Source organism: Schistocerca piceifrons, chromosome 6 (genome assembly GCF_021461385.2).
Source record: "Schistocerca piceifrons isolate TAMUIC-IGC-003096 chromosome 6, iqSchPice1.1, whole genome shotgun sequence".
Lineage (NCBI taxonomy): Eukaryota > Metazoa > Arthropoda > Insecta > Orthoptera > Acrididae > Schistocerca > Schistocerca piceifrons.
The window spans coordinates 110,674,558-110,701,161 of record NC_060143.1 but is presented as its reverse complement, the minus strand read 5'-3'; the positions used below and the strand labels follow the sequence as shown (position 1 = coordinate 110,701,161).

At 37.6% G+C, this 26,604-nt stretch overlaps 1 protein-coding gene across 1 annotated transcript; it reads right to left on the bottom strand.

Moving 5' to 3' along the window:
• On the bottom strand, positions 1 to 26,129 carry LOC124802975 (60S ribosomal protein L9). Its single transcript, XM_047264072.1, has 5 exons — positions 25,989 to 26,129; positions 25,601 to 25,739; positions 11,016 to 11,129; positions 10,705 to 10,918; positions 1 to 149 (listed from the first exon to the last, which is right to left on the bottom strand). Exons 2-5 carry the CDS (start codon positions 25,736 to 25,738, stop codon positions 46 to 48), a joined length of 570 nt encoding a protein of 189 aa, XP_047120028.1. The 5' UTR covers position 25,739; positions 25,989 to 26,129; the 3' UTR covers positions 1 to 45.
• Between the last annotated feature and the right edge of the window lie 475 nt (positions 26,130 to 26,604).

The window sequence follows — 26,604 nt, the reverse complement described above, 5'->3', positions numbered from 1 at the left end:
TCAGTTTAAATTGTATTTTAATAATAGTCTTTTATACAAATTATTTTAATCTTCTTGCACAACTGTTGTTTTTTCTGAAACATAAAGACCATCCAAAAATTTTCGGATGTCCTTATTCTTCACTGTCGTCGACTGCTGGATAAGGGCAGCTGAAACAGAACAAAAAAAAAAAAAAAATGCTTTTGAGAACAGGTGGAAAGTGTGCTTTATTCAAGCTTTTGCAACCCATGGTTGCTTCATCAGGAAAGAGGGAAGGAGAGGAAAAGACGAAAGGATATGGGTTTTAAGGGAGAGGGTAAGGAGTCATTCCAATCCCGGGAGTGGAAAGACTTACCTTAGGGGGGAAAAAGGACAGGTATACACTCGCACCGACACAAATCCATCCGCACATATACAGACACAGGCAGACTTAAAATATGTCAACACTTTCTAAACTTTTCATGCTAATTAAGGACATGTAAGCATGGTCTTTTCCGAATGTACTTCTGACCAAAAAGAGATTCTGGTAGCTGCAGTCCACAGTTTTAGTTAATCATGCCTTTTGAATTTTTGTGGAGATATTTCCATAGAAACAAATATTTCTGTATGTCTAACCAAGAAGATAAATTCCAATTTTCATACATTTATTTTTAATAAAACGAAATATTTTCTTAAAAATTTTCATCCTCTACTGCACTCCTGTAGGTGCTGAATTTCGAGAAACACAAACACGTAGTTTTTTAAAATTTCTAACCGATAAGTCAAATACCAATTGTCATAGACGCAGCAATAAAATCCTTCAGTAGTTCTTTAGTAATTACCTGTTTTCAAAAAACTTCCACCAGCTATATTACCCCGTTAGTGACTGGATTCCCCAAAATGCTGAAACATGTATTTTTATTTCCTGACAGAAACCAAATAGCAGTTTTCATAGTTCTAGCTTCAAAATTCCCTTAATTCCGACATACTTTCAAAAGGCCTTTCATTCTCTATTTCACTACCTTAGGAGTGGAGTTTTGGACAATGCTTACAGTATAAGACCCACACTCTCTCCAAACATCAAATTTCTATCCATCCTTAGTCGTTTGGATTGGGTGATGAGTCAGTGAATTCGTCTATTCAAAAACAGTGATGCGTATGTTTCATTTCTAACAGAGAAGTCAAATACAAATTTTCATAGATTTAGCTTCAAAAATGCTTTCATAATAAAATTTTTTCATAAAAAAAACTCATCCCTATTTCACCCCCTTAGGGGTTGAATTCCCAAAAACAATTCAATAGTGTTTTTATTTTTAAATTTGTAACTGAGAAGATTTAGCTTTAAAAATATTTCATTAGTTCTTTAATAATGATATATTTTCAAAACAACAAGATGTACACGTAAAAAGGAAAAAAAATTCCTGCATTTTCCCCGGATTTACCGATTAAAAACACACTTTCCACATTAAGTGACAGTATACATCCCTCAGAACTGTAAAACTTATCAATCATTTGGATGGTCAGTGTTTTACACACTGGCGTATACGCTGCACACTTTGTATTACAAAAGTAGAAATTCCAATTCCACCAAACATAGCATGTTATTTTCCAAAGCACTGAATTCGAGATTACAATGTGCATTTATAAGTCACTCGTAATTCATGTCACGGGATCTGGTCAACTGATGACAGCACATATTCAGAGCATTAGACACGTGATGTAGTCAGCCAATAGCAACATCACTGTTAAGTAATGTGAAAACACAAGTAGGAAAAAGTTTCTGGTTTAAATTAATATACATAGTGTAACTTCAAGAAAAGCTAAGCTTTCACATATAACATTTGTCTTTTTATGTGTGTTGCACTTTAAGATATGCCACACAAATATGCCAGTAAAATTTTAAATAACGAGATGTGTGTGGTCTTGTGGGCTCGAAATTCTTCGAAGTAACTGGTCCTCAAAGTTTTAAATGAGGGTCAAATGCTCTGTGATTTCAGAAATTCATTGCACATTCACTCGCACAACAAACTCATCTTGCTTAAAGGAAACTCACTTTGAAAGTAATGCTTTTCAAACCACCGTTCACAATATTTTCCTGCAACCTGTTAGAAACAGGTTCGTTTTAGCAATTGCCAGAGGGCACGAGAGAACAGGCGTTACTGCATGTATGCAGCTACAATGATGTAGGAAGCCCATATGTTCGTACATACGTAGCATTAATCTTCCTTTTTTCCCCCTAAGGTAAGTCTTTCCGCTCCCGGGATTGGAATGACTCCTTACCCTCTCCTTTAAAACCCACTTCCTTTCGTCTTCCCCTCTCCTTACCTCTTTCCTGATGAGGCAACAGTTTGTTGCGAAAGCTTGAATTTTGTGTGTGTGTTTGTGTTTGTTTGTGTGTCTATCGACCTGCCAGCGCTTTTGTTCGGTAAGTCACCTCATCTTTGTTTTTATATATAATTTTTCCCACGTGGAATGTTTCCTTCCATTATATTAATCTTACATTACGTGATAAAAGAAACAGGATGTCACAGAATACTCCAAAACCACTGGAATTTTGTAAGCCATACTAAAAAGCAAAATTAGGCTTATTAAAGTGCACATTCATATGTCCAGATTCACACTAAAGTAGGTCCCCACCTGGTACCAAGCTTGAAGTACCAATACTCTATTATCTCATGTTTGGTTCATTATTATTGCATTATGGCTTATGTGCCATAAGATGAATATGTGCTCTTGAAATCCTGCAAACAGTTCCATCCACACTACAGGTAGCCAGAAGTGGAAGAAGGCACTGCGCATACAAGACTTCAGCTCTACTCGTGTGGGTGAGCCTGCTGGCAACTAAACAAATGAAATTCAATCTCAACAGTTGTGATTTCACACTCATCAAAAGCTGTATGTTGTTACGAAGTGTTGCACAGTTTTCATCCTAAAGCCTTTGATAAATTTTGCAGTCAGGAAGACACTTGTGTGTGTACTGTGTTTGTGGTGGTTGTAAATGGCGCATTTTCTTCGCACTTTGTTTTATTTTGGTGTTTTTCTATCGTTCATGCTTTACTGCTGCAATATTATTCTGCAGTAATGAGCTAAAATGAAATTCTTTGTTAGAGTATAAATGATTTCAATCAAAATTACAAAAATTTAACCAAAAGTAAAACAACGAAAAATTCCCAGGTTTCCCCTGGCCTTCTCCCAGATTTTTCCCCGAGTGTATAAATCTTGCAATTGTTGCTCCAAGTGAAAGGAGTCATAAATGACAATCCTAGAACTGACCAGAGATCACACCTCAGACCTTTGGACCGGTACTTAACAACTGAGCCTTGTGAAACTGGACACTTCAAACCAAATAAAACTGCTACTGCCATCAGCACATGAATTGTCACATTTCACAACAGTTTAGTAGCTCACTGTTAAAAAATTTGTAGTACACGGTCTACACATGTTGCTGTTAACACTTTCAACAGTCCCTGACAAAGTGCCTACAGTTATATAAACGTTATTAACTGGCCACAATGGGAAAATTATTTCAATGCCAGACAATTATAGAAATGGCAATAGTTGCTACACATCACCTGGAGTAAACTTAACCCTTTTCGTGACATGTAGACCTTTGTGACACACGCAGGAAGTTAAAGGGGTTGCGTTGTGAACACTGGAGGTCATGAAAGCCTCGAGAGCCAACGTTAATACATTTTAATTACTTGTTGAGTGACTGGTGTAACTGTTGCAGCCTCAGCTGTTTCAAGGTAAGATAAAACTTTGCTTTTTCCTCTGAATCAGATGCTCAGGCAGTTCTGTGACTGTAGGCTGCAGATTCCTTGACTTGCACCATCAGGTGGTGAGTTTCCAGGTTCCACTTAAGTCAGCAGTCCATTACATACAGGAAGCGGCTACACGGGTAGTGGGAAGTGTGTGGAAGGGACTGGCAGCTTTTTAGGTTAGAGGATCTCAGGAAACCAAAGGGGGCAGGTGAGACACAGTCAAATAAATATAGATATAGAAAGCTGGAAATAAGTTGTACAGAAACACACCAGTGGCAAGACACAATCAATACCTTCACTGCGCGAAAACAATGGTGAAGTCACTGATGACAGTAACATTAAAGCAGAATTATTAAACATGGTTTTCTGAAACTCCTTCACCAAAGATGATGAAGTAAATATTCCTGAATTACAATCAAGAACAACTGCGAAGATCAGAAACACAGAAGTAGATACCCTCGGTGTGCCAAAGCTGCTTAAACAGGATGTATACGTGGACAAGGAAAAAAAAAAAATATCCCGGATTTCCCAGTTAAAAATACACTTTTTCCGCGTTAAGTGACAGTATACTCTTCCTCGGCACTGTAAAAGTCATCAATCCTTTGAATGTTTATTGTTTTATATACCAACGTATAATTTCCAAGCACTTTAGAAAATGAAACTCGGGGAAAAAACGCATTTTGGAAGACCTTTGATGTGCAGCATCACGTACGCTGCATATTTTCGTATTACAAAGGTATAAATTTGAATTCCACCAAATAACGCATGTCACTTTCCAAAGTATTGAAATTGAGATTGCAATGCGCTTTTGTAAGCGTCATAGCTCATTCACGTTATCTCGCCAGCTGATGATAGCTATAGGACACGTGATGTCGTCAGCCAATAGCAAGATCACTCTTAAGTAGCGCGAATACACAAATAAGAAAAGTTAATGGCTTAAATTAATATACATAGCATTCATATATAATACTGGTCTCGAAGATTAGTAAGTTGGAAGAGAAGCTAAGCTTCCACATATAATGTTGATCTTTCTTGTGCGTGTTGCACTTTAAGATACACACACAAATGTGCCAGTAAAATTTTTAATAATGACGCAAATGTCTCATCTTCTGAGCTCGAAATATTTCTAAATGGTCGTCCTCAAAGAGTTGATTTTTAAATGAGAGTCAAACGCTTTGTGATTTAAGAAATTCATCACACATTCTCGCACATAATTCACCTTGCATAAAACAACATCTGCTTTGAATGTAACCACCATTCGCAATATTTTCCCGCGACCTGTTAGAAATAGGTTCGTTTCAGCAGTTGCAAGAAAGCGCCAGATAACTGGCGTCACCGCGCTTGCGCAGCTACGATGACGCAGGAAGCCCATATGTTCGTATGTGTGAAACATTAAAAGATCTTACATTATGTTATGAAAGAAACAACACATCAAAGGATACTTCAAGAGCGTCTGGATTTCGCGAACCATACTAAAGTGCATAATTCGGCTTAAAATGAACATCCATATGTAAATTTTCTTGGAGTACCAGTACTAATGTTTGGTTCTTTATTATCGCATAATGCCATACGTGCACTTGAAATGCAGCAAACAGTTGAAACTAGCCAATAGTGTGAAATTAAACAAATTGAGTGCCTCAGTACAAAGTATTAATAACCAAACCAGCAAAAATAACTTCATTGTTCTGTAAGGTGATTAATGCTTGACTGTCAAAGCTGGAAATAAAATCTGAAACTATTAACATATTTTAGCCTGCCATAATTATGCGAACGTATTTTAATTCATTTGATAGCTCCCCGCCACAAAAATCTATTTCGTTATCATAAACGAAGAGGAAACAACAAAATCACTGAACATAAAAACAGGTCATGTGGAGACAACCCACCTCCCCACTACAACTCTGACTGCTCTGTGTATCAGCCCCGGATCTACGATATTTCCGAACCGGGGCAATGTTAAGTAGTGGTGCCAAGCAACACTTCCGTAACCAGAAGCAGGAGAAGGTACTATTCATATGCGCATGCGCAAGAGCCCGCCTGCAACTGCTCAAACGAATCTAATTTAAACAGTTGACACGTCACGCTCATCGGAGGCAGTTTGTTGTTATAAAGCATTGCATAGTGTTCCTAGAGCCTTTGACACACTTTACTGTTGGCACACTTGTATGAGCACTGTTTTGTTGTTGTAACCGCGCATTTCCTTTGCTACTTAAGTTTTATTTTCGTTTTTCTTCTCCCGTTCATGTTTTGTTGCTGCAGTATCATTCTGCAGTAGCGGGATACAATAATATCCTTTGTTAGAGTATTGGTTCTTACCAGTCAAAATCACAAAAATTTAACTGAAAACTAAAACAATGAAAAATTCCCGGAGTTCTAAACAATTCCTGGGTTTTTCCCGGTTTTCTCCCGGATTTTTCTCAGATCTCCCAGCTGTCCCGGGTCGTATACACCCTGTTAAACCACTTAATAAAGGCAAGGCCTCCAGTCCCGATTGTATACCAGTCAGGTTCCTTTCAGAGTACGCTGATACAATAACTCCATATTTAGCAATTATATAAAACTGCTCGCTCACAGAAATATCTGTATCTGAAGACTGGAAAATTGCTCAAGGCACACCAATACCCAAAAAGGGAAGTAGGAGTAATCCGCTCAATTACAGGCCCATATCACGAACACTGATTTGCAGTAGGTTTTTGGAACATACTGTGTTTGAACATTATGAAGTACCTCAAAGAAAACAATTTACGGACACGGAGTCAGAAAATATTGTTCTTGTGAAACACAGCTATGTCTTTATACTCATGAAGTAATGAGTGCTATCGACAGGGGATGTCAAATTGATATCTTTAGATTTCCAGAAGGCTTTCAACACCGCTCCTCACAAGTGTCTTCTAACCAAACTGCGTGCCTATGGAATATCACCTCAATTGTGCGACTGGATTCGTGATTTCCTGTCAGAAAGGTCACAGTTCGTAGTAATAGATGAAAAGTCATTGAGTAGAACATAAATAATAACCAGCATTCCCAAGGAAGTGTTCTCGCCCTCTATTGTTCCTGGTCTATATTAACGACATAGGAGACAATCTGAGTAGCTCTCTTAGATTGTTTGTAGGTAATGCTGTGATTTACTATCTTGTAAAGTCATCATATGACCAAAATGAATTGCAAAATGATTTAGATATGATATCTCTATGGTGCAAAAAGTGGCAATTGACCCCGAAAAAAGAAAAGTGAAGTTATTCACATGAGTACTAAAAAATCCACTAAATATCGATTATGTGATAAGTCACACAAATCTGAAGACTGTAAATTCAACTAAATACTTAGGCATTACAATTACAAATAACCTGAATTGGAACGATCACATAGATAATGATGTGGGTAGAGCCAACCAAGGACTGTGATTCATTGGCAGAACACTTAGCAGGTTCACCTGACTGCCATATTCTGGAGTATTGCTGTGCAATGTGGGATCCGCATCAGGTGGGACTGATGGATGACATCCAAAAAGTTCAAAGAAGGGCAGCTTGTTTTGTATTATTGTGAAACAGGAGATAGTACCACAGACATGATACATCAATTAGAGTGGCAATAATTAAAACAAAGATTTTTCTTTGCCACGGGCTCTTCTCATGAAATTTCAACCACCACTATTCTCCTCCGATTGTGAAAACATTCTGTTGGCACCCATCTACATACGGACAAACGATCATCACGATAAAATAAGGGAAATCAGGGCTCGCACAGAAAAATTTAAGTGCTCGTTTTGCTGCGTGCCGTTTGAGAGTGGTAGAGAGACTGCTTGAAGGTGGTTCATTGAACGCTCTGCCAGGCACTTTATTGTGAATAGCAGAGTAATCACATAGAGGTAAAGACCATGTCCAGTGAGGAAAATACCTCGAGTTGATGAAGCAGATTTTGGTGAACATTTTGGCAATGCTCACTGAACCTCTACGACGATATTGACGATGATAGTAGTATGTTTCATGAAGACGACAATGAAAATCAACAGACAACCTCCTGTGTTGGGACTTTTGAAAACTGTTCACTGATGGAGAGAGAACAAAAGAGATTTGGCAATTCAATACACGAAACGAAGTCACGTGTTAGTTTGCCCAACATATGGAACTACTACAGTATAACAAAGGACAAAGTGGACGTGTTCATTGCGCTATTGTTACTGATCGCAGAATACAAATTTAACCATGAAAACTACCAGTCTTTCTTTTCCACTGGGTGTAAAACGTGTCCTATTTTTCACGCTGCCATGTCTTTTTGTCGCTTTGCAGCTATAAAATAAGCGCTATGACCTAATGACGCTGCTGCAACAGAGAGACTTAAATGTGATCCTGCTGCTCCTACTTCAGAAATTTATGCTACGTTCGTGGCACACAGCCAGAAGAAGCAAGTAGTTAGTGATCGAACCACTGTGACAAATCCTATTTGCTTTCAGGGCGTTATGCAGATCTCATGTACATATGCCAAACAAAGCAGTAAATTATGGCATAAAGATGATTAACTTAGCTGATGCTGATACCAGCTAAATGTTCAATACCTATGTATACACAGGAATAGGATAGGATGGCAAAATCCGTAGAGAAGCAGAAAAAACATAACAGGTCCCAATTTGAGCTTTTCTCGTAACAGCCCCAATTCAGGGCAGCAACCGAAAAGTGACAGGTGACAACTGATTTGTTCAGTCAAGGCTGGGAATGAGCTTGGTAAAAGAGGGTTGATTTACTTAAGTACCACGCAGAAAAATAAAAGGGATTTACCACCACAGTTCACCACCACCACCACCACCACCACCACCACCACCACCACCAAAAAACAGCACCTCAATGATTCATGTTATGGATTCTCCCCAGATGGAAAAAGTTCGTTTTCCTCAAAAGTGAAAAGCAACAACGTTTTGAACACTGTATCATCTACACATCATTGTAAAGGAATTAATGAAAATGGTAAATCTGAATGCAACTTTTTTTACAATGCTACCAAGGAGGCGTTGACACACTGAATCACAAATGCACAATTTACTAAACACAACAAAAGGATGAGAGATGGCATCTTTGTGAATTTAGTGGAATACTAAACACTGCCATGATAAGCTTCCATACTGTCCACAGAAGTTTTGTTGCCATCCCAAGGGAACTTATCAAACACCTGGGATGCAGCTTGCAGAACCACACAAGAGAGCAACACTAGCAAATACTTCAATGAATAATGATGTCAAATCTTGGATGTATAAAATACCAAAAACTGAGATTCCCACCTCAACCATTCCAATGGATGATAAGCTGGAGAAAAGAAAATACTGTCATCTTTGTCATCAGTGCAGGAAGACAACTAATAAATCTGTCGACTGCTGAGAGCCTGTTTGTGTGCAATGTTCAAATAAAATCTGCACTTCTTGCCTTAAAAAAATGTAATTGGGTGGATGAGGTAGATAATGATGTATGTTTGCCAGTCTGCAATGCATGGAGCATTATTTTCAATTTTCATGGTATTTTGCTATTTTGTACAAACTAAATGTTATACTACCTCTTGCCACTAATCTGCGTTTACTTTCGTGATGAAAATTTCTAGTCAGGTACAACTACTCGGAGACCGATGATAACCAATTCTTAACTATTACTTTGTTATACCAAAGTGTATCCTAATTTCCTAGTTTGAGTTTTCTTATTTTGGAAGACTAAGTAGAAAAATAATTATTGTTGAAGGATACAACTAGGTTCCTCCTGCAGTCATTTTCCCCCCTCAAGTAAGGAGTCATTTTTTGTCAAGTGCTATGTTCATTGTAGAAACAAGGATTGATTTTCCCTGATTGTTCAAGGACAAGAAAGTTTTTTTTTTTTTTAATTTTCATTATAATCCAAGAAAAGTTGTGACAGTTTACATCTGTTTCATATAATTACGTTGAAATGAGTTTTTAATAAAACTGTTGGAACAAACACAGGTGTAAATGTTCCTATACCACCCTTACATTTGTAGTTACACGTTTGAAAGTTCAGAATGTCACATTTTGGACAGTCACAACAACAGAATGTGAATGAATTGGGGTGGTGGACCAAAAAGGCCCACGTGTCACCATTCACAAGAAATTTACACATGTCATGAAAAGGGTTGCCTATGTTTTTGTACAAACTGGCTAGAAATGGAAGTAATGCAGTTTTGATATCAGCAATATACCACTACCTTGGATTGGAACTATTAAGGTTTCAAATACAATACCGTCAACAACATTTAGATACCTAAGATGACTTACTGGAAACACCAGTGAGAGGTTAAAATTTGAGATAAGCTATAAGTAACTGTTGTAATTTAATATGCTGGTACGAATTACATTTTGCCCCCTTCCCAACATGTATTTTTCTATTGTGCATGATTAAAAAACACAATGTGTACCAAAATATTCCAAGATCACACTTGTGTATTACAATTCTGCATTTACCTTGCAATCTTATTTACAATGAAATATAACTTACAAGCTGGAACAAACACCAGCAGTTATGGATTCTGTACCAACATTAAAGATGTAATGAAAAGGTAAAATTCAACAGCCATGAGGATGTGTGTTAAATGTGTGTAATTTACAATAAATCTAGACTTTTGGCTGCTACGTAATACACTGTAATAAAATATATCAGGATAAATATCAGAGTTATATTCATCCAATGCCAGTTATTTACTTTTGAATATGTCAGTGTCTACACTAATGGCCAAGGAAACTGCAATCTCTGGTGGCACATGACATGCTACGTGCCAGCTGGCAATGCCATTCCTGCCACTATCAATTGAGCCATTAAATTATTTCAGTCTATCTATATCAAACAATATTAAAAAGCATGAAAGAACAATCTCACAGAAGTAGAAAGGCAGAACAAAATATGAAAACCAATACTAGAAAATAGGTTACATATTCTACACACTGAGAAATGGAAGACTTACCCTACCTACAATGAGAAAATGCCACAGCAATAATTACCTGATCGGGAAACATCTTCAATGCTGTTTCCTTCAACTATCAACTCATCTTTTTGCTTTGCCGAGTTTGTCACAGTAACACCTGGGGCCATTTTCACCCTACGAATGTATTTCTCTCCCAAAAAGTTACGAACTTCAATAACTGTGTTGTTCTCAGTTGTTACACAGTTAATAGGGAAGTGAGCATATACTGCCCTCATTTTGTAGAGGAAACCCTGAAAAACAAATGTGAGAATAAGCAAAACACAAGCTTAAAACTAATCAGAGTTAACATGTCACCAAACTGAAAATGAATTAAGAGGTATTTCTTACCTTTGTTACACCTTTTAACATGTTTTCAATGTGCGAGCACACAGTACGAACAGCAGCAAGCTCTTTCTTGGTGCCAAACCATTTTTCTACTTTGAGAAGTTTTGGGTTCACCATCTGTGAAAAAAATGACTTGTGCATTGAATTTACCAAAACACAGTTGATTTGTTGTGACTAATCACATTTAGCAGAAACTTAAGGAACATACACCGCTTGGCAATGGCACAGCAGGCATAAATATGTACTCTAATGGGTTTAACACTGTTGTGTCAAAACCACCCTATAAAATATTCTCATAATAAAAATACAGTATTTTTAAAATCTTTTGTATCAGTGATTTTATGAGGGGAACAAGGTGTTTTGTCCAATTTGTCTAAATTGATTTACATTTAACGCGAGTACTCTTCACAGAAAGGTTTGATTAAGCATGAAGTCCAGTATCTTTGAAAATTAAGAAGTTAATCACACAAAAAGAAAAAAAAAAGTGTGGCTGGGACAAATGATTGAAGAAAAGATGCACCTAGAATGAAGAAAATACAAAAGAATAGGCAACAACAACAGGGTAAAACATAAGAACACTGTGGAACAGGTTGAACTGAACTATTAGGATAGGCCTTCAACTGAATGAAAACGCATGGCACAATGAAAATACGGGAAAAAATATGACCAAGAAGAAAAACTTTTTGGCTAGACACCACATTTCAGTAGATGAGATGGGTCATTACCCAGCACAGACCACAGTACAAGGAGTCTAAGATTCCTTTGAATGTCTGTACAGGTTGACAAAAGATGAAAATGACATGCTGCAAGTAATTCCAGATAAGGTGTATAAAGCTATTAGGTTATAAGAAAGTAAAAGATAAATCAACAAAAAAGCAACACAACTCATTTGCTGCATTGTTAACAGGTGTCCTGCAAAGAATGAAGATTCTCCAAATCTGGAACAATGTTGCAAGTGTTCCAATTCACATGAAATGGAACTACAGGCTTACCAAATTCACCTTCATATTGTGCAAGACATTGCATAAAAAATAAAAAAAATTAACAATCTGACTTCAGAGCTGTATACACCACAAAAGACCCCTTGCATGGCATTTTATATATACATAAAATTGTGGAATAAGTGTTATGAAGCTTCGGGCAAAAATCTAAACCGAATCTGTGTTGGCAGCTGTTGAGAAAAAGCCAAAGATTCATTTCAGTACCATGAAGAATACACCCTCTTCAGATTCTGTGTCATACAACACAAAACTGGAAACTTTTGTTTGCATACAAAACCTATTTAGAGCCAAAGTGCTGGCAACAGCTTGCTCTTCCTCTGTAGGGTGTCAGTCACCACTGCAGCGAGTTCCAGTATTCTGTGATGCCAGTTATCAAAGAAAGCTGTTGTTTCCACATCATCTGCAGTGGAAGAACAACAAAGCAATGCCAATATTCTTGCAGTCTGTGTGTTTATTCATGTACTATCAAAAAATTCGATGCTATTTTGACAAAAGACTTAATACCCGAACATTAATCGAACGTAGCACTTTCCACTGTTATTTATGTCTGTCTGTGTGTGTGTGTGTGTTGGGGGGTTGCTGTACACAACACAGCATATTTGTACATCTTTTTTAAAAAGTTTTTGCATTTGTTCGTTTTCAGCAGTACTTTGGAATCAGTTTTGGAGCATTACATTATTCCTGAGTGTCAGTAACTATAAGATTAATCCAAGAACAATGATTTCATCAGGAGCAACACGAATATTTTTCCCTTAGTGCCAGAAGCTGAGCTCCTTTGTGTGCTGGAGAAGTAATTCAATTTTGTACCATAACGTTAGGAAATACCGTATTTACCCGATTACAAGATGAGGTTTCCCCCCAAATTTGTCATTAGAAAAATACAGGATCATATGATATGATATGTTTTTACAGTGTTTTTGTCTTGCATTTACAGATAAAGCATTGGCCATTGAGGTTTCGTACAAGTTTATTTTGAAGAGATCCAAAGGGGAGAGCTCAGAAAACAATACATTCGTTCAAATAAGCTCGAGATTTCAGAATACACAGAAGTGCTCGATATAGTATCGATCTTGCTCAGTCAGTCACGTGACATTTGACTCAGGGCACTAGTGCAGTGGATGGATACATGAGAAACTGTGAACTAGGTATAAGAACTGTCTAATGTTCTGCTTTTAAAAAAATGGGTACTTTGTGAAACACAGGATGGAACTGCATAAATTCTGTCAACTCATAAACTTCTGTTGTAATTGAAGTTTTGCAATAAAAGTTCTCATACATGTATAGATACCATAAACACACATTTATGCTGCTTTCTAGGTAAAGGTAACATTCAAAGACGAAAATCTTTTCCTTCAAGAACCACTACATGATTCTGAACCCAAGTCAGTTTTATATTTGGTTATGAGAAACTAATGATTTGAAAAGTGCATTGCAAATGAAAATTCAGTTGTTCACAGAGTACACTGCTGGGGAGAAAACTTGACCAGCTTTTAATCAGCGTTAGAGCAAGATAGTGACATCCATATGAAATGAGAAAGAAAATTAATCCAGAATTAAATGTCTAAAAAACAAAACAAATGACAGTAACCTGACTGCAATAGTTATTGCAAGAATAAATTACAGCGGAAAAAACCCTTGTGAAGATAGTACCAACAGGTGGCTATAGATCGCGAGATGAGTGAAAGTTCAGAGCATTGGACTGAATTGTGATTGCAATCTTTTATTTATGTATTGTTGCTGTTGGTACACATGACCTACACCCTAGAAGATATAGCTATCTGTAGTTCACTGTTGCTCAAGCACAGCTCTATGGAAGGCTTGGAGGGGGAACAGTGCCATGAGCTTAGCTGAAATAAACTGCCAATTGCCTGAATCCATTTGTACTCAGTATAGAATAGACTTTAAAACTGGCCCAATACTCAACAATAACATGCAATACTGCAGGAGATGCAGAAAGTCTACACTGGGGCCAGTGGCATACTTATGTGTGTCGTGCAGTAATGTTGTCGATGCTCACCATAAGGTACAGTACAAACAAAAGGGGGTGTGTCAGCAGCTGGTTCTACACAGCCAACGAGAGAACATTGGGCAAACACTGTTTTTGCAGTCATGTCAGTATAGAAGTAAAATCCACTGTGTTTGAAAGAAGAGGCCAAATATTTGTGACAATGAAGATATAAGTTTCACAGTTCTCCTTTAAATGATAATTAAAAATAATGGTCTCTCGAACAACAGGCTAAATAAAAGTGAAGATAAAAATTAATATACATAATTTCTTTTTGTTTATTTTATTTCTCCTTGTATTATCAAGATGCAGATGACCAATAAATGGTATAAGTTTAGAATATAGGTGTAATGGTAACTTTTTAGGCAGTATTTTATTTCTCCTTGTATTATCAAGATGCAGATGACCAATAAATGGTATAAGTTTAGAATATAGGTGTAATGGTAACTTTTTAGGCAGATACCTTACACAAACAAAAGTTTGTACATTTGATTAGTAAAAACATGTTGAAAATAAATTTCGTCTCAAGGGGGCATTTGAAGAATAGGGGGTTGTCTTATACTCACATAAATACGGTATCAAGTGAATACGCTATTACGATCTTTGTTCAACCCTAGGAACTGTACATCTGATGACACGTCAAATGTGAACTGACCCACAATTACTTCTGCCACAATGATAAAATAATCCTCCTTGCCACACAAATATGCATTTTAGCCTCTATCACTTGCCACAGGTTTTGTAGAAGCTGTTCAGCTAGGCAAAAACAATTAACAATGCCATTACTTTCTAAAATACATCACATGTACGAACAACTACCATTCATTCATACATACTGCAAGGTCTTTAAAAACAACAACTGAAAAAATAAAGCATTTTTTTTATTATAAACGGAAAGTGACATATCTTGGCTACAGCAGAATGTAGATGCTCTGGGTAGTAGATACAACAATATATTTACTAAAATGCCAAGAAAATTTTTTTTCATATGAACAGATGGAAAACAACTGTTGAAAGTGATGTGCCTAATCATGTAAGTTAAAGTGACAAGTTTTTACATGTACACTCCACATCTGAGGATTGAGAGGTTCGGAGACTAAGGACTACTCTAATTTTCAGACTTCCTGCTTTATCCTCTCACCTAACTTACTCTGTTTATGTTTTATATGAGTATTTTTTTTTTAATTTCTGTATTGCATATGACATGCCTGACACTGTTGTACTGAATGGTCCAAGGAAGATTAAACAAACAAATAAAATATAAAAAAACAGGCTGTCCCATTGCAGACAGTTTATGGTGAGGCAGTAAAATCCAGGCTGTCTGAAGATCTTCATTCGTATCTCAACAGAAGGACTGCCATTAAATTACTTTATGGACAAGGGAAAATGTGACACCCTACTGGAAAGTTATGATTTGCTACAGACAAAACTGCAAGTTTACTTCCACCGAGCTATTTCACTGTCGAGGCTGAACTAAGGTTGTAGGACAACTGGAACCATGTTCATGCGACAGAATTCAAACGACAGTTTGCCTTCAGCCTGACAATGAAGCGAGGAAGATGACTCAGGGTGCAAGTGACCTGTTCATACCAGGAAATGAACTGGTTTCTGGTGCTAAACAGTATGGCAACAAACATGAAGTCCTTGATCATCCATAGGAGGCAAAAAATGCCTATGAGACAATGGAAATGTTTATCAAAGAAGATACCAAAACACACACACATGGCCAGTCATCTGGGCGCAATGGATGTCAATGGCCGCACATGGGTGTGCTGTGTGTGTGTGTGTGTGTGTGTGTTTTCTTCCTACATTTGAAGGACTGGAACAGCTTATAATATTAAGCAGTCTTCTTACAATGTTCTTATCTGTCACTCAACGCCACCTATGTGGTGAGTAACACTACCCTATTTCAGGTTTAAGATGCTGACTTGTTTTACCACATCACTGCAGCACAAAGACAACCTGCAATAACTAGGAAGGGAATAGTCCACATAGTGTTATGCACTTTGTTTATGTTTTCCTTTACTCTGTCAAGCACTTAAGTGTGATCTGCATAGTTGCAGACAGGTGGATATTGCTGTATGGACTTAATTCAGGTAGGACTGCACTGTTCGAAGTAATGAACACAAACAATGGAGTACAAAGGTGCAAGAGTGAGGTATCAGAATAACTGCAGCATGCAGATATAAGTGTACGGTGAAGATGATGTAAATGCATTTTGTCCTCCAACAAATAATTCCCAATGCCCCACCCCATGCTAACCAAACGGGAACCCATGAGAAATTCACATACCATAAGTTGTTAGTTAGCGATCTCACTGTTGTAGAACACCACTGACACACTGTTGTAGAGTACTACAGACTGCAAAAGTGGAAGAGTAACAGTCTTCTGCACAGAATATCACATTTACTTGCACTAGTGAGAAACTGCAACGAAATTCATCACATGATGTAACCTTGTGTAAAAATATAAACTAGTTTTCTATATGTCATTACACAAATAAATAAATACTTGGAATTGTTTTCTTTTCATAATTTTTAAAAATATAAATTGTTTACTATCCTACCTCACTTCTAAAATTTGCTTCTGCCTACCCTGAAATGCTGTGAGTCATTCCACATGAAATCAAGCAACAAATGAATGGCAAGTAGCAATCTATCTTTTCCTACATTGTAAGCCGAACCTTGACGGTTTAGAACTTTGTAATATTTTGTCATTTTAGTCAACCCATCAAAATAAGATAAAATCCAAAATTAAAGAGTTCTGGGTATTTTATTTACAAGTTATTATTTTAGTTTCCAAAACTGTGATTTTTGCCACATTTTAAAACCTTAAAATGGACTTCTCAAAAGTCTGACATATATGCCTGAAATTAATACAATTTTAGTCAGTTTATTATAGGCTTTAAAACATGTGCTGATTGACAAAATTCATTAAAATGCTAAATTTTCCCAAACCAAAACACTTAATTTTGAAAATTTCCAAATCTGCCTTTTTGTTTTAAAAAATGTAAGTTAGTGATACACTATTTGTTAACATGTGCACCACATTTCATGATGGTATTCCATAGTGAACACATGGAAACAAACTTTATTTTACTGCATTCCTGTTGCCAACTGCACTTTGTTGCAAGCTGGTTCATAAAACAACAGTTAAATGACATTGAGCACTAAGTACGTACACTTTGCTTTATAATTTTATATTTGTACTAAGCTATGACATAAACCATTAACATAAGTAATGTAATGTATAGTACGCATTTTCCATGTTATGTAATATTTAATTTACAGCAGCTCATGTGGCAGAAAAGTTGCAGTGTCATGATTTAAAATTCCAAATTTCCCAAAAGAATGTTGAAAGGCACATTTGGGAATACGACGAGTAGCAATCATGATCAACAGAGTGGAAGAATAAACTTTCTGTATTCCAACATGTGCAGTTAAAAAATCAATTGGAGGCTTAAGCATTTTAAATCATGATACTGGCACATTTGTGACACTTTGTTACCTGAAGACATCTTGCAAATGAAACAAGTGGATTAATAATTGCCCATAAAATATAAGTCAAAGTGGCTTCCTTGACATTTGTATTAACTGTGGAAGGACAACATGATCAGATATTAACTTCCTTTCAACTGTTTAAGCAGAGTAAGGATGTACGCCAGCAGTCACTTATATGTAAGAAATGATGAGCACGTGCAGCATACAAAAAGGAGCTTGTCAAAAAGATTTTATAGTCATAGCAGTCCCCAGGACTCCTTGTTGGAAGTATCAAGCAATAAAAAACCTCATACTTAGTAAATTAAATTCTGCAACTGACATCGGAAGAACATACAGATTAGCCAATAAAGAGCCATGAAAAGCCTTGTATTACACTGGAAAAGAACATGTTACAACAGTAATCTGTCAGTACTGCTTGAGACAACGGAATCTGACAGGAAACTGCAGTACATAACTTCAGACTCCTCATGAACCACAGACCTTTCCATTGGTGGGAAGGCTTGCGTGCCTCAGCGATACAGATAGCTGAACCGTAGATGCAACCGCAACAGAGGTGTATCTGTTGAGAGGACAGACGGAAAGCAAGAGGAAACTATAGCCGTAATTTTTCCCATGGGCATGCAGCTCTACTATATGATTAAATGATGCCTACATCCTCTTGGGTAAAATATTCCAGAGGTAAAATAGTCACCCATTGGGATCTCTGGGCGGGGACTACTCAGAAGAACATCGTTATCAGAAGAAACAGAAGAGGGATTCTACGGATCAGAGTGTAGAATGTCAGATCCCTTAATTGGGCAGGTAGGCTCGAAAACTTAAAAGGGAAATGGATAGGTTAAATTGAGATATAGTGGGAATAAGTTAAGTTTAGTGGCAGGAGGAACAGGACTTCCGGTCAGGTGAATACAGGGTTAGAAATACAAAAATAGGAATGCAGAAAAGCCACTATGAACAGCACAGTGAACGCATTATTGTAACCATAGTAGACATGAAGTCCACACACACCATGGCAGTACAAATTAATATGCCACCTAGCTCCACAGGTGAAGAGATTGAGGAAATGTATGAAAAGATAAAAGAAATTGTTCAGACAGCTAAGGAAGACAAAAATTTAATAGTCATGGGTGACTGGAATTCGATAGTAGGAAAAGGAAGAGAAGGGAAAGTAGTAGGTGAATATGGATTAGGGGAATGAAATGAAAGAGGAAGCCAACTGATTGAGTTCTGCACAGAGCTTCATTTAATCATCGCTACACTTGGTTTAAGAACAATGAAAGAAGGCTGTATATATGGAAGAGTACTGGAGACACCGGAATGTTTCAGATTGATTATATAATGGTACGACAGAGGTTTCGGAACAAGGTTTTAAATGTAAGGCATTTCCAGGGGGCAGATGTAGACTCTGACCACAATTTATTGGTTATGAACTGCAGATTACAATGGAAGAAACTGCAAAAATGCAGGAATTTAAAGAGGTAGGACCTGGATAAACTGAATGAACCAGAAGTAGCAGAGTGTTTTAGTGGCAGCATTAGGGAATGATGGACAAGAATAGGGGATAAAAATGCAGTAGAAGAATGGGTAGCTCTGAGAGCTGAAATAGTGAAGGCAGCAGATGGTCAAATAGGTAAAAAGATGAGGGCTAGTAGAAATGCTTGGGTGATAAGACAAATTGAATTTAATTGATGAATGGAGAAAATATAAAATGCAATAAATGAACCAGGTGAAAGGGAATACAGAGGTCTAAAAATTGAGATTGACAGGAAGTGCAAAATAGCTAAGCAGGAATGGCTAGAGGACAAATGCAAGGATGTAGAAGCATAGGCTAGGGTGTAAGGTAGGTGCCACCTACAGGAGAATGAAAGATCTTTGGAAAACTGAGAACTACCTATGAGAATATCAAGAGCATAGATGGAAAACCAGTCCTAACCAAAGAAGGGAAAGCAGAAAAGTGGAGCTATATAGAGGGCCTACACAAGGGAGATGTACTTTAGGGCAATATTATGGAAATGGAAGAGTACACAGAGGAAGATGAGAAGGGAGATAAGATACTGCATGAAGAATTTGACAACGTGCTGAAAGACTTAACTCTAAACTAGGCCCCAGGCGTAGACAATATTCCGTTAAGAGTTACTGATAGCCTTGGGAGAGCCAGCCATGACAAAACTCTTCCATCTGATGAGCAAGACGTATGAGACAGGTGAAATACACTCAGAGTTCAAAATGAATATAATAATTCCAATTACAAAGAAATCAGGTGCTGACAGGTGTGAAAATCACTGAACTATCAGCTTCATAAGTCACAGCTGCAAAATACTAACACGAATCCTTTACAGAAGAATGGAAAAGCTGGTAGAAGCCAGCCTCAGGGAAGATCAGTTTGGATTCCGTAGAAATATTGGAACACGTGAGGCAATACTGACCCTACGACTTATCTCAGAAGCTAGATTAAGGAAAGGCAAACTTATGTTTCAAGCATTTGTAGACTTAGAGAAAGCTTTTGACAATGTTGACTAGAATAATCTCTTTCAAATTCTGAAAGTGGCAGGGGTAAAATACAGGGGGCAAAAGGCTATTTGCAATTTGTACAGAAACCAAATGGCAGTCACAAGAGTTGAGGGGCAAGAAAGGGAAGGAATGGTTGAGAAGAGAGAGAGACAGGCTTGTAACCTATCCTCCATGTTATTCAATCTGTATATTGTGCAAGCAGTAAAGAAAACGGAAGAAAAGGTTGGAGGAGGAATTTAAGTCCAGGGAGGACAAATAAAAACTTTGAGATTTGCCAATGCCTTTGTAATTCTGTCAGAGACAGCAAAGGACTTGGAAGAGCAGTTAAACAGAATAGACAGTGTCTTGAAAAGAGGATATAAGAAGAACAAAAACTAAACGAGGATAATGGGATGTAGTCAAATTAAAGCACATGATGGGGAAGGAATAAGATTAGGAAATGAGAGAAAGTAGCAGATGAGTTCTGCAATTTGAGAAGCAAAATAACTGATTATGGTCAAAGTAGGGAGGCTATAGAATGTACACTGGCAATGGCAAGGAAAGCTTTTCTGACGAAGAGAAATTTGTTAACATCAAGTATAGATTTAAGTGCCAGGAACTCCTTTCGGAAAGAATTTGCATGGAGTGTAGCCATGTATGGAAGTGAAACATGGACGATACACAGTTTAGACAAGAAGAGAATAGAAGCTTTTGAAATGCGCTACAGAAGCATGCTCAATATTAGACTGGGTAATGAGGTGGTGTTGAAAAGAATTGGGAGAAGAGAAACTTGCAGCACAACCTGACTAGAAGAAAGGATCCGTTGGTAGGATACATTCTGAGGCATTAAGGGATCACCAATTTAGTACTGGAGGCAAGTGTGGGGGATAAAAATAGTAGAAGAAAACCAAGAGATAAGTACAGTATGCAGATTCACAATGATGTAGGTTGCAGTAGTTACTCAGAGATGAAGATTCTTGCACAGAATAGGTTAGCGTGGACAGCTGCATCAAAACAGTCTTCGGACAGATGACAACAACAACAACAACAATTAGTAGCAGCTACATTGTGGTTTAATAAGTATCATTAATGTATTTGTAAAATGAAGGTATAATTAAACAAATTATTCATAATCTTGTTTGAGCAAGTCACGGCATATGTTGAAGTATCTTCACAGTTAACTCGGGAAAGCCATATGTGAATCTAAATTTATAATGTAATAAATAGATTGTCACTATAAAATAATAATGATTTTACAGCCTTATTTGGTTCCTGAGTTGTTATAACTTGGCAAGAAGTCCCATGCCCTATTGACAATGCACTAGGTGCTGCTGTTACCAGTAACACAAAATTTATTTCGATAAGTTTCCACTGGAACACCACCTTTAAACTGCTTTAAAAGACTGGTTGTAGTGACACACTGCTCTCTAGTTTGGCCCAAGGTATAGGTTAGATTGGAAGGTAACAGTTTGGCTGTGAGTTGGCGAAACACATGAAGGTGGGGGGGAACCACTCTTGCTGTGATAGAACTGACTAGCACCTTAGCCTGTTTGAAAAAAATTGCAAAATAACATCACATTATAGCTGCAATAATGTTTACGATGTTCATTGCATCTTTCCTATATCACGGGTCAAAGTCAATGACTCTAATGTATCATTCCTCTCTACCCACTTTTGGTTGCAGAAATTAATTTAAATTTCCATGGTACTATTGCAGTGACAGCAACTAAATTTTCTGTAGAGTTACGAACCTGCAGAAAACACTCATCAAACAAGAAGGCTACAGAAAACAATCATCAAACAAGGTTAGTCTGAGAACCAGCTACAAAGAGCAACAACAGAAGTGAAAGAAAATTCCAGCGTAACAATCACAAGTGTTCCCTGGGAATTTGGACTAGAGGAGAACTTTTTAATTTTCTTATTTCAAAAGACTAGTGGCAGCATAGCTGGAAGGAAGTCAATTATTCCAGAAGATGATGTATGACCTAATGGGGAATTTGACTAGCAAAAAGTGAAAGACACTATAAAAATGCAAGTGACTCGACACAAATGTTTGCTGTCTGAAAATTACCCCACACATTAGATTTGCACCATTCCATGTGACAACTGCCAGACACCTTTTTATTTTTTTATAGCATGAAATTTTTTCCCTGCATAATTGTCAGTCTTGAGGATTTCACACAAATAAAATATTACGAAACTGTAATTATCACTGTAGCACAAGATACATTTTTGCATAAAAATTACCCCCATTAGAAATGTCTTATCGATCAACAAATCTTACATAGCTGATATGAAGAGACCATATATTATTCCTGCAACTTCTATTAGATTTTAGGATAGTGGGAAATTCCTAAATCCATTACAAATGTAGTAACATGTTTGTAAAATGTAAATACTATTGGATTGAATAAGACCATTCACCAAAAAGCAGAAGTTTGAGTTGTCAATAAGGACAGATAAAAGAAAGAAAACTTGCTACCTCCGGAAGTTATCCTTTAATGAGCTAGAGTGAAACACAGACGCAGCACAAGCTCATCAAAGGATAACTCCTAAAGCTGTGTCTATCAACAGCTCAATGCTTCTACTTTCAAGTGAGTAGGCCTACACTCCTTTAAGCCAAACGTCGTATGTAAAGTACACAAGCGGCAAGACGCAGTCAATACCTTTGCAGCGCAGTGCCGATGGTACTGTTACCGATGACTGTGCCGCTAAAGCGGAGTTATTGAACGCAGTTTTCCGAAATTCCTTCACCAGGGAAGACAAATGGAATATTCCAGATGCTAGCATGAATTTCTTAGAAGTACATACCTTACGGGTTGCGAAGCAACTCAAATCGCTTGAAACGGGCAAGTCTTCAGGTCCAGATTGTATACTGATTAGGTTCCTTTCAGATTACGCTGATACAATAGCTCCCTACTTAGCAATCATATACAACCGCACGCTCACCAATAGATCTGTACCTACAGATTGGAAAATTGCGCAGGTCGCACCAGTGTTTAAGAAGGGTAGTAGGAGTAATCCATCGAACTACAGACCTATATCATTGACGTCTGTTTGCAGTAGGGTTTTGGAGCATATACTGTATTCAAACATTATGAATCACCTCGAAGGGAACGATCTATTGATACGTAATCAGCATGGTTTCAGAAAACATCGTTCTTGTGCAACGCAGCTAGCTCTTTATTCACACAAAGTAATGGCCGCTATCGACAGGGAATCTCAAGTTGAGTCTGTATTTCTAGATTTCCGGAAAGCCTTTGACACTGTTCCTCACAAGCGAATTCTAATCAAGCTGTGGGCCTATGGGGTATCGTCTCAGTTGTGCGACTGGATTCGTGATTTCCTGTCAGGAAGGTCGCAGTTCGTAGTAATAGACGGCAAATCATCGAGTAAAACTGAAGTTATATCAAGTGTTCCCCAGGGAAGCGTCCTGGGACCTCTGCTGTTCCTGATCTATATAAATGACCTGGGTGACAATCTGAGCAGTTCTCTTAGGTTGTTCGCAGATAATGCTGTAATTTACCGTCTAGTAAGGTCATCCGAAGACCAGTATCAGTTGCAAAGCGATTTAGAAAAGATTGCTGTATGGTGTGGCAGTAGACACTAAATAACGAAAAGTGTGAGGTCATCCTCACGAGTTCCAAAAGAAATCCGCTGGAATTCGATTACTCGATAAATAGTACAATTCTCAAGGCTGTCAATTCAACGAAGTACCTGGGTGTTAAAATTATGAACAACTTCAGTTGGAAAGACCACATAGATAATAATTGTGGGGAAGGCGGGCCAAAGGATGCGTTTCATTGACAGGACACTTAGAAGATGCAACAAGTCCACTAAAGAGTCAGCTTACACTACACTCGTTCGTCCTCTGTTAGAATATTGCTGCGCGGTGTGGGATCCTTACCAGGTGGGATTGACGGAGAACATCGAAAGGGTGCAAAAAAGGGCAGCTCATTTTGTATTATCACGTAATAGGGGAGAGAGTGTGGCAGATATGATACGTGAGTTGGGATGGAAGTCATTAAAGCAAAGACATTTTTCGTCGCGGCGAGAACTATCTACGAAATTTCAGTCACCAACTTTCTCTTCAGAATGCGAAAATATTTTGTTGAGCCTACCTACATAGGTAGAAATGATCACCAAAATAAAATAAGAGAAATCAGAGCTCGCAAAAGGTTTAGGTGTTCATTTTTTCCTACGCGCTGTTCGGGAGTGGAATGGTAGAGAGATAGTATGATTGTGGTTCGATGAACCCTCTGCGAAGCACTTAAATGTGAATTGCAGAGTAATCATGTAGAGGTAATTACAAAATGCTTTATAAGCAGCACGAGCAAAATATTTAAAACAGGATAAAAAGAGTGTTTCAAGACACAGTATAGCTATATTTTTGAATCACATTTGCATTATGATATTGAACTGTTTGCTCGTTGTTTACAAAAATAAAAGGAATAACTTAACAGAGCAAATCTGCGAGTAGCATTGAATTTATAGGTAACAAACTATGAAACTTTGCAAACGCTGTGGGTGAAATCTAAGATGGCAGAACAGCTAAAATGTGATTCAATGTTTCATATGATTCCCCCCCCACCACCAAGGGCTAGGGCGGTTGATGGGTGAAGTTTTTATTGTCAAAAGTAGTAACATGCTTACTTATTTGATCTTTATCATACATGCACAGGTGTTGCCAACATCTGCGTGTGAGCAGCCAAGTGCAAACTTTAGCCACAAACTAGAACGAAAATTATAGAAATTTACTAGTTATGGATCCAGCTGTCAAGTTTTCGAGTTACAGCGATCAATCATTTTACAGGAGAAGAAACAAAAGAGTAAAAATGGGGACACTTGTGATAGAGTAGAGTTTCCCATACAATTTCCACAGTGTCTGGACAAAAGTTTAGAATTTGTGTGTGTTTTGACTGACATTAGAAATGGACTTTTAATTTTGAAGCTATTACAAAACTTGAAGTTGCTCAGTAAGCAATGGAGATGCTTGTTGCAAATTACTAAAGAAGACAGGAAAGCAAATTCGTTGACAGACTGGACTGGAAGAACAATAATGACTAAACTAAAGTTTGACTGGGTGGGATTTGTTGGTACATAATATATGGTTAGTGAATCAAGGGAGTACTTTGTTGGATTTCACAAAGTAAGAGATAACATACAGAAGCAACATGGGGGTGTATAGCTGGAGATCATAATGCACGAAGAAGTCGTGAAAAGATTGTCATCCAGCGATAAATGCATGAGTGATAATTGTCATGGACTTCTAATTTTCACAGTCAAATGACAGTAAGATGTGGGTTTACACAAGGTAAACATACCATTTAAAGGACAACATTAAACAACTTTTTCTGTGAACCAACTGGCGTGGTAAGCAATGAACTACCTTTCACCAAGAAGGTTTTCCGAGAGCACTATCCTAAACAAAATCCCGTTGAATACACGTATCTGTTCAGACGCGCATGTGAAGGGGTTCGGTGAGTTCTGTGAAATTAATGTTCAAGGCAGAGTCGAACAAACACCTTCCACATAGGTTCTAAACGTAAATGTAATGATTTCTAATCGTAATTATCACAATTTGTTACTACTTACACGAATATCCAATGCTAAATGCTTGAATGACCTCTTCAGCACGCCGCGGGGTCCCTTGACGGTGACCAGGCGTGACTTAACCTTCACGCTGCACCCGTCGGGGATTTTAACAGTTTGATTCGTTACTATTGTCTTCATCCTGAGAGTAGAAAAACAACACTGAGCAAATAATACATCGAAACATTTCAGAAAAAAATCAATATAAACATAGAAAATTGAAGTTTGGTTCCCTACGTAGAGCATCACAATTGCAATATGAAATATTTACTTCACCTGGAAAATTCTCAAATGAAGCTAAACACTATTTTAAAGTATATACACACTATGTACAGCACCGATTTTCGACTATTAATTAGATTACAACAGATATAACATTTAACAACATTACCTCTCTAATCACGCGTCTGCCACCCCGACCGGAAGAAAGAAACCTCGAACCTCTTTGATCGCCAAAGATAGTTGTTCACAACGTATCGGGTTAGTTTTATATCGACAGTACTTAATTTCAATTTGTTGGACAGTAGTTATATAAAATTTAGAATTTAATAAAATAATGTTGCATAAAAATAGTGCATCCACGATTGCCTTTAAATACGTGTGTTAGTTGTAGCCACTGTCTAACATTACATGTTATACTGTTTCTTTGATAAAATTAATATGGCTCTCATGACTGTTTGTGTTTATTTTTGCCGTGTGCGATGTGTGGAAAAACTTGTGTACCTGGCGTTGTTTTGAGTATTATTATTGAGGTATATTTTAACTCAGTTATTATTTTGCACCGGTGATTGCTAGTTTATCTTGCAACAAAATTATATTCGCAAGCACAATTAATTTGAGTTCCGAATAGTTCTTGTATCTGACATTATACACTGCTGGCCACCGTAAATGCAACACACTGAAGGAAGCATCCGAATCAAGTGAAATTTACACCATGGGTTTGCAGCGATGAGATATGCAATTGATTAGAATTTCAGCGCAGACGCACATCACGCGCGCCTGTGGCG

Coding starts and splice junctions, on each gene's coding strand:
- LOC124802975 (XM_047264072.1), bottom strand. CDS start 25,738: ATGAAGACAATAGTAACGAATCAAACTGTTAAAATCCCCGACGGGTGC. Junction 11,130..25,600: donor ATTTAGCATTGGATATTCGT/GTAAGTAGTAAC, acceptor TTTTTTTCACAG/ATGGTGAACCCAAAACTTCT. Junction 150..10,704: donor TGAAGATGTTTCCCGATCAG/GTAATTATTGCT, acceptor GTTCTGTTTCAG/CTGCCCTTATCCAGCAGTCG.